The sequence below is a fragment of the Schistocerca nitens genome, chromosome 7 (genome assembly GCF_023898315.1).
Source record: "Schistocerca nitens isolate TAMUIC-IGC-003100 chromosome 7, iqSchNite1.1, whole genome shotgun sequence".
Taxonomy (NCBI): domain Eukaryota; kingdom Metazoa; phylum Arthropoda; class Insecta; order Orthoptera; family Acrididae; genus Schistocerca; species Schistocerca nitens.
In genome coordinates, this window is record NC_064620.1 from 563,411,126 (window position 1) to 563,420,772 (window position 9,647).

At 43.5% G+C, this 9,647-nt stretch overlaps 1 protein-coding gene across 1 annotated transcript in view; it reads left to right on the top strand.

The window, feature by feature from the left end:
- Positions 1 to 3,250, top strand: part of LOC126195296 (uncharacterized) — a 727,046-nt gene extending 723,796 nt beyond the window's left edge. The window contains exon 6 of the mRNA XM_049933847.1: positions 466 to 3,250. Coding sequence (XP_049789804.1) covers positions 466 to 586 — 121 coding nt within the window. The 3' untranslated portion in view covers positions 587 to 3,250. The remainder of the gene's footprint in view (positions 1 to 465) is intronic.
- Positions 3,251 to 9,647: the final 6,397 nt, after the last annotated feature.

Genomic DNA, 9,647 nt, shown 5'->3' on the forward strand with positions numbered 1-9,647 from the left:
AAAAAAAGGTTAAGTTTGCGTAATGAAAGAATTGGTGCACATTTTGTACCTATTTGATGCGTCCTTCTTGGATCATTCTAAATAAATCGGAGTTCTTCCCCAATTTCAATTTTTCTCGATTTCAGCGCCATCTGCCAGTGGTTTAAAAAAATGTTTCAGACAAAACTTGATTACTTTTTTATGGAGAATCCGAATGTGCAATAAAAAAAATGGGTGTTTCCATTTAGGACTTAAAAGTTGCCACCCGCCCCACCCAAGGGGGCGGGGGCTGGAGGTCACGTGTAGTATAATTTGATGCCCCCCTTTGAGCTTACGAACTTATCTTACGCACTACTTTTACCCGATGTATAGTTTTCGAGATAATCTCATCCGAAACTTCAGATGGACCACCCTGTATATTTCTGGATCCTGGTGGAGTAAACTAGTAATAATGAAATATCTAAACAGACGCGTGCGTTGTTTCAGTTGTATCCAGAGTGGAGAGTGCGCTCACCCTGACTGCGAGTACGGGCCTTACATCCGCAAGGCGGGCCGCTGTCCGCGCAAGAGGGAGCGGCTGTCTGCGTGGGACAAGGCGAGGCACTGAGCGGCCTGCTGAAGATGGGTCCAGGCGGAGGCACCGAAACGTCGCGTCGCAGCCACGGCACGACACCAGCGGTGGTCAACTCCCAGCTCAGCTGTTGCCGGCCAGCGGTGGTCCACGAGACCTAGAAGTACCACGCTGCCATCAGCGACCACTCTCCAAAACTACACTAACCACGCCGTACCGCTTCCTCCCGTCTTTAGCCTGCCGCTCACTCTCGTGATAAGGGTCGCGTAATTGTGATTCCGACTCTGTGCAGAGTAACTTGTGTCCTATTACGGTTGATGAGTTGCTGTCACAGTCGGTCAGTGTGTTCTGAGGGAACCAGTCCTGCGTTTCAGGGAGTAGATGTATTTATCGGGATACATGCCATCAGTAAATGACAACAACGATCATATCGAACGATTCAGTGCCAGATTTCTGGTAGGAAACTACGTAGGTAGCTGTGAGTAATTAAAAAGTATGTTCGTGGTGAGCAATGGACGCATCACGTCATAAAGGAAACTCACAAAAATCATCTTACTGCCTTCACTGGTTACACTCACAAGGGAACCTCCCCATCGCACCCCCCTCAGATTTAGTTATAAGTTGGCACAGTGGATAGGCCTTGAAAAACTGAACACAGATCAATCGAGAAAACAGGAAGAAGTTGTGTGGAACTATGAAAAAAGTAATCAAAATATACAAACTGAGTAGTCCATGCGCAAGACAAGCAACATCAAGGAGAGTGTGAGCTCGGGAGCGCCGTGGTCGCGTGGTTAGCGTGAGCAGCTGCGGAACGAGATGTCCTTGGTTCAAGTCTTCCCTCGAGTGAGTAGTTTAATTTTTTATTTTCAGACAATCATCACCACACGTACTGTTTATCAACAAATGTAGGAAATAATCATACAAATGTTCGACAATCGTTCGGTCTGCCTTACAGTTCGGAAAATATTTGTTGACATTGTTATTGAAGACGCGAGCTATATTTGCTGGATTCATATTGGCCACGGAATGCATCTCACATATTTAATACACTCTCGTCCAAAGTAGCGAACAGCCAACTGCCAGCCAGGGAGTCTCGTTAGCAGGAATACTCTCTCTTCCGTGCGCTGTAGTCGACTGACGTCATGTGCTTCGATGTTTGTTTAGCTGTAGCGTCGTCATACTTCGGCGCAGTTACCTCGCATCGGACGGACGGACGGACAGATAATAATTGTCTGAAAATAAAAAATTAAACTTTTCACTCGAGGGAAGACTTGAACCAAGGACATCTCGTTCCGCAACTGCTCACGCTAACCACGGGATCACGGCGCTCCTGAGCTCACCCTATCCTTTATGCTGCCTATCTTGCACATGGACTACTCAGTTTGTATATTTTGCTTATTTTTTTCATAGTTCCACACAACTTCTTCCTGTTTTATCGATTGATCTGTGTTCAGTTTTTCAAGGGCTATACGCTGTGCTAACTTATAACTAAATCTGAGGGGGGTGCGATGGGGATGTTCCCTTGTCAGTATGTTTTAGAGTGATGTCTTCTTGTTTCCACTTCCATCTTACTGTACTCGTGCCAGCAGCTAGTAGGTGCATCAGCTGGTTGCGGCGCTACAGTCTGAACTACCGATATTGCCTCCAACTTAACAGTGTAAAGACTTGTCTGCCACAGTATCTTCGCTACTCTTATTGCGCGTGGGGTCAAGGCACTTTCCTCCTACCATGCCTCAAGGCCATCTCCCAACTGACATCCCGTGGTGCCTATTCTTAGGAGACTGTTGGTGGACAGCTTTCTCTACATAGAAAAGTGTTTGGAAATATAATAATTACGGTGGAAGGGAACTACGTTCAAGAAGTGTCTCCTAAATATCTATTTCAGCTCTACCTGGAGATGTCACAGTTGTTCATACATTTATACTGGACAAATCAGTGACGTAAGAAAGAAATGTAATCAGAGTTTTTGAGAAATTCAATAAAAGTGTCAATAACGTAGACAAGTTTCATAGCTAAAAGATTCTTCATATTAGAAAGTTAAAGTTCCCCGAGTGAAACGAAAGTTTTGCTTTTTTTGCTAGCAGGGAGGGAAAATTCAGTTGTTTCTTTTCTTTAATGTTACGCTCGCCGCAAAATGATGACCGAAGAACAGTACCATAAAAGTAGACGTTATTAAGTCGATGTTTTCTGAGATGCTGCACGTCGTTCAATGCTGTGATGGCGTCGTAAACTGCAAGATGTGTTCTTCGTCACTCGTGTACAGCAATTGCTTCTCTTTTACTTTTTACGGGGTCGATGTGAGAATGTTGACAACACCTTCCGTCAGGGAGTTCGACTTCTCTGAGGAAGTCGATTAATGTGCCATCCAAAGCCTCAACACAGGGTGCCGTTATAAGATGTCAATAAAGCAATATTTGACGTCACCTCCTCCAGCCAACACTGCCATTTTACTGAGAACAATTTTTATTCATTAACATAGTTTCTAAGAAAAGTGTGTAGGTTATAACGAAAGTAAGCCAATGTATATAAGAGTAAATGATCATGTGTGCTGTGTATGAGTAGACTTTATAGTATCAAATGTAAAGTTTTATAATGCTCTTGAATGGTGAACATGACATTAAAAAATTTTAGTTTTAAGACACACTATGTGAACAATTATTTTTCTTCATGTGATTTCAAAGTTCAAGAATTCGCAAAACTGTGCAGTTGGCGTGCCCATATTTTTCTTGTATCATCCATATTTATGTGTCTTCCACATTAATCTTAAGGCATATCGTTCCGCAAATAAATATTTGACTATAAATTTGATACAACTGTACTAAATAGAACAGTCTTTGTAACCAGTTCAGAGTAGCCGGCCGCGGTGGTCTCGCGGTTCTGGGCGCGCAGTCCAGAACCGTGCGACTGCTACGGTCGCAGGTTCGAATCCTGCCTCGGGCATGGATGTGTGTGATGTCCTTAGGTTAGTTAGGTTTAAGTAGTTCTAAGTTCTAGGGGACTGATGACCACAGCAGTTGAGTCCCATAGTGCTCAGAGCCAGAGCCAGTTCAGAGTACACCGCCCACCTACCGAAACTGTCCGGGGTTTGGAGAACCGTAGACCATCTATTTCCTTTTCCTTTTATCACCTCTTTTTGGTCACTGCTATTCCTTCGTGTAGGACTCGCCGGATCACATTCTACACATGCCTCTGCAGACACTAAGCTGGAGGGCGGCTTTTTAGCTTATTGTGCTTTATTAGTAGGGAACAAAGCTTTCCGGCATTGGGCTGACTGGGAGACGAGGGAAATGCATGAGAAGAGTCTTCCCTGAACTGATAAAAGGAGGTTTTAGTGATAAGACAATTTTTATAATTTGCAGTTCTTGTTTTATTTTCTCTTTCTCCTTCGTCTATAACCTGTTTCCTACGTTAGTACGGCATTTTACCTCACACTCCTTTACTACACTATGTGATCAAAAGTATCCGGACACCTGGCTGAAAATGAGAAGTTCGTGGCGTCCTCCATCGGCAGTGCTCGAATGCAATATGATGGTGGTCTAGCGGTTCTAGGCGCTCAGTCCGGAACCGCGCGACTGCTACGGTCGCAGGTTCGAATCCTGCCTCGGGCATGGATGTGTAGTTCTAAGTTCTAGGGGACTGATGACCACAGATGTTAAGTCCCATAGTGCTCAGAGCCATTTGAAACTTTTTTTTTTTTTTTTGCAATATGATGTTGGCCCAGCTTCCACTCTCGCAGGCATACGTTCAATCAGGTGCTGGAAGGTTTTTTGGGGAATGGCAGCCCATTCTTCACGGAGTGCTGCACTGAGGAGAGGTATCGATGTTGGTCGGTGAGGCCTGGCACGAAGTCGGCGTTCGAAAACATCACAAAGGTGTTCTATAGGATTCAGGTCAGGACTCTGTGCAGGCCAGTTCATTATAGGGATATTACTGTCGTGTTACCACTCCGCCACAGGCCGTGCATTATGAACAGGTCCTCGATCGTGTTGAAAGATGCAGTTTTTCCCATCCTCGAACTGCTCTTCAACAGTGGGAAGCAAGAAGGTGCTTAAAACATTAATGTAGGCCTGTGCTGTGACAGTGCCACGCAAAACAACAAGGGGTGCAAGCCCCCTCCATGAAAAACACGACCACACCATAACACCACCGCTTCCCAATTTTACTGTTGGCACTACACACGCTGAGATGACGTTCACACCCTGCCATCGGATCGCCACATTGTGTGCCGTGATTCGTCACTCCACATAACGTTTTTCCACTGTTCAATCGTCCACTGTTTACGCTCCTTACACGAAGCGAGGCGTCGTTTGTCATTTGCCGGCGTAATGTGTGGCGTATGAGCAGCCGCACGACCATGAAATCCAAGTTTTCTCACCTCCCGCCTAACTGTCACAGTACTTGCAGTGGATCCTGATGCAGTTTGGAATTCCTGTGTGATGGTCTGGACAGATGTCTGCCTATTACACATTACGACCCTCTACAACTGTCGGCGGTCTCTGTCAGTCAACAGACTAGGTCGGCCTGTATGCTTTTGTGCTGTACGTGTCCCTTCAGGTTTCCACTTCACTATCACATCCGAAGTAGTCGACCTAGGGATGTTTAGGAGTGTGGAAATCTCGCATACAGACGTATGACACAAGTTACACCCAATCACCTGACCACGTTCGAAGACCGTGAGTTCCGCGGAACGCCGCATTCTGCTCTCTCACGGTGTCTGACTACTGAGGTCGCTGATATGGAGTACCTGGCAGTAGGTGGCAGCACAGTGCACTTAATATGAAAGAAGTATATTTTTGGGGGTGTCCGGATACTTTTGATCACATAGTGTATCTTAGATGTTGTTGTTGTGGTCTTCAGTCCTGAGACTGTTTTGATGCAGCTCTCCATGCTACTCTATCCTGTGCACTCTTCTTCATCTCCCAGTAACTACTGCAACATAAATCCTTCTGAATCTGCTTAGAGTATTCATCTCTTGGTCTCCCTCTACGATTTTTACCCTCCACGCTGCCCTTCAGTACTAAATTGGTGATCCCTTGATGCCTCAGAATATGTCCTACCAAAAGATCCCTTCTTCTAGTCAAGTTGTGCCACAAATTTCTCTTCTCCCCAGTCCTATTCAATACCTCCTCATTAGTTATGTGATCTACCCATCTAATCTTCAGCATTCTTCTGTAGCACGACATTTGAAAAGCTTCTATTCTCTTCTTGTCCAAACTATTTATCGTCGATGTTTCACTTCCATACATGGCTCACCCCCATACAAATACTTTCAGAAACGACTTCCTGACACTTAAATCTATACTCGATGTTAACAAATTTCTCTTCTTCAGAAACGCTTTCCTTGCCATTGCCAGTCTACATTTTATATCCTCTCTACTTCGACCATCATCAGTTATTTTACTGCCAAATAGCAAAACTCCTTTACTACTTTAAGTGTCTCATTTCCTAATCTAATTCCCTCAGCATCTCCCGACTTAATTCACTTCATTCCATTATCCTCGTTTTGCTTTTGTTAATGTTCATCTTATATCCTCCCTTCAAGACACTATCCATTCCGTTCAACTGCTCTTCCAAGTCCTTTGCTGTCTCTGACAGAATTACAATGTCATCGGCGAACCTCAAAGTTTTTATTTCTTGTCCATGGATTTTAATACCTACTCCGAATTTTTCTTTTGTTTCCTTCACTGCTTGCTCAATATACAGATTGAATAGCATCGGGGAGAGGCTACAAACCTGTCTCAGTCCCTTCCCAACCACTGTTTCCCTTTCGTGTCCCTCGACTCTTATAACTGCCATCTGATTTCTGTACAAATTGTAAATAGCCTTTCGCTCCCTGTATTTTACCCCTGCCACCTTCAGAATTTGAAAGAGAGTATTCCAGTCAACATTGTCAAAAGATTTCTCTAAGTCTACAAATGCTAGAAACGTCGGTTTGCCTTTTCTTAATCTTTCTTCTAAGATAAGTCGTAGAGTCAGTATTGCCTCACGTGTTCCAATATTTCTACGGAATCCAACCTGATCTTCCCCGAGGTCGGCTTCTACTAGTTTTTCCACTCGTCTCTAAAGAATTCGCGTTAGTATTTTGCAGCTATGACTTATTAAACAGATAGTTCGGTAATTTTCGCATCTATCAACACCTGCTTTCTTTGGGATTGGAATTATTATATTCTTCTTGAAGTCTGAGGGCATTCCGCCTGTCTCACCAGATGGTAGAGTTTTGTCAGGACTGGCTCTCCCAAGGCTGTCAGTAGTTCTAATGGAATGTTGTCTACTCCCGGGGCCTTGTTTCGACTCAGGTCTTTCAGTGCTCTGTCAAACTCTTCACGCAGTATCTTATCTCCCAATTCATCTTCATCTGCATCCTCTTCCATTTCCATAATACTGTCCTCAAGTACATCGCCCTTGTATAGACCCTCTATATACTCCGTCCACCTTTCTGCTTTCCCTTCTTTGCTTAGGACTGGGTTTCCATCTGAGCTCTTGATATTCATACAAGTGGTTCTCTTTTCTCCAAAGGTCTCTTTAATTTTCCTGTAGGCAGTATCTATCTTACCCCTGGTGAGACAAGCCTCTACATCCTTACATTTGTCCTCTAGCCATCCCTGCTTAGCCATTTTGCACTTCCTGTCGATCTCATTTTTGAGACGTTTGTATTCCTTTTTGCCTGCTTCATTTACTGCATTTATATATTTTCTCCTTTCATCAATTAAATTCAATATTTCTTCTGTTACCCAAGGATTTCTAGCAGCCCTCGTCTTTTTACCTATTTCATCCTCTGCTGCCTTCACTACTTCATCCCTCAAAGCTACCCATTCTTCTTCTATTGTATTTCTTTCCCCCATTCCTGTCAATTGTTCCCTTATGCTCTCCTTGAAACTCTGTACAACCTCTGGTTCTTTCAGTTTTTCCAGGTGCCATCTCCTTAAATTCTCACCTTTTTGCACTTTCTTCAGTTTTAATCTGCAGTTCATAACCAATAGATTGTGGTCAGAATCCACAACTGCCCCTGGAAATGTCTTACAATTTAAAACCTGGTTCCTAAATCTCTGTCTTACCGTAACATAATCTATCTGAAAGCTGCCAGTATCTCCAGGCTTCTTCCATGTAGACAGCCTCCTTTTATGATTCTTGAAACAAGTGTTAGTTATGATTAAGTTATGCTCTGTGCAAAATTCTACCAGGCGGCTTCCTCTTTCATTTCTTACCCCCAATCCATATTCACCTACTACGTTTCCTTCTCTCCCTTTTCCTACTACCGAATTCCAGTCACCCATGACTATTAAATTTTCGTCTCCCTTCACTATCTGAATAATTTCTTTTATTTCATCATACATTTCTTCAATTTCTTTGTCATCTGCAGAGCTAGTTGGCATATAAACTTGTACTACTGTAGTAGGCGTGGGCTTCGTGTCTATCTTGGCCACAATAATGCGTTCACTATGCTGTTTGTAGTAGCTTACCCGCACTCCTATTTTTTTTATTCATTATTAAACCTACTCCTGCATTACCCCTATTTGATTTTGTATTTATAACCCTGTATTCACCTGACCAAAAGTCTTGGTCCTCCTGCCACCGAACTTCACTAATTCCCACTATATCTAACTTTAACCTATCCATTTCCCTTTTTAAATTTTCTAACTTTCCTGCCAGATTAAGGGATCTGACATTCCACGCTCCGATCCGTAGAACACCAGTTTTCTTTCTCCTGATAACGACATCCTCTTGAGTAGTCCCCGCCCGGAGATGCGAATGGGGGACTATTTTACCTCCGGAATATTTTACCCAAGAGGACGCCATCATCATTTAACCATACAGTTAAGCTGCATGCCGTCGGGAAAAATTACGGCCGTAGTTTCCCCTTGCTTTCAGCCGTTCGCAGTACCAGCACAGCAAGGCCGTTTTGGTTACAAGGCCAGATCAGTCAATCATCCAGACTGTTGCCCCTGCAACTACTGAAAAGGCTGCTGCCCGTCTTCAGGAACCACACGTTTGTCTGGCCTCTCAACAGATACCCCTCCGTTGTGGTTGCACCTACGGTACGGCCGTCTGTATCGCTGAGGCAAGCAAGCCTCCCCACCAACGCCAAGGTCCATGGTTCATGGGGGTATCTTAGATATGTAATGCAATATGTGTGACTATGTATACCCTACACATCGACAAGTATCTGTATACTTGTAACTGATTATTTAACCTACGGATATTTCAGCTCACTATATTATTCCATCTTCCTACATCACAATGGTACTGTTATATTATTTTAAGAGCCAGAATATTGTTTTCATAGAGATGGTCATTCGACGCTTGCTCTCCAGCATTAGACTGATTACGTTTCGTTGGGTGTCTTCGGCTCACAATAAGCGTCTGTTTAGCAGCGCGTCCATGGCGATGAGACCTAGGAAGTCGTTTTTTTTTTCTTTCTTTCTGCAACCCTTGTCTGCATTAAGCAATCATTTGCAGTGAGTTACGAACAGTTGTTAATAAATACTATTTTCCTTTCTCCGTTTTATTTTTAGTCGCTATCACAATAGTTTTTATAAAGAGACAAATTTATGACAATCCCTTGTATTAATTTGCAAGGTCACTCACATTTGGTTTGATGAAAACAAAACAAGTTAGAATGAAGTAAACTACCGTCAATATTGTGTCTGTGTGACGTAGCAACAGTTTTATCCGAAGATAAAAGGGTAATGCCCTATACCTGTCGCCATCGTGCGTATTTCAAGGGGGTATAATTATCTCGGAATCTGGCGGCGTGGACATTTAGAGCAAAACAGTTCGTATAAAAATGTCCTGTTAAACCATTTCAATGTTAATCAGAAATGAAATCTGGCAGAAATAGGATGTGAATGTCTTATTGGTACGTTTCTTCGCACTTAAATATGCAAATGATCTCCAACAGTTTATAACATATATGAAAACAGAGACACCAGTGATTTCATTGCAGTTTTCAGTTTCCTTCGGAGTAGTAATATCATAATTGAGAATGGAATTACCACCCAGCCGTTGCAGTGGTGTTACGTGGGCTTGGCAAGTGTGTACGTGTGCGACACAGCAGTCACACCAACGAACTCTGCATGTAAGGTATTCGTTCCGGCCC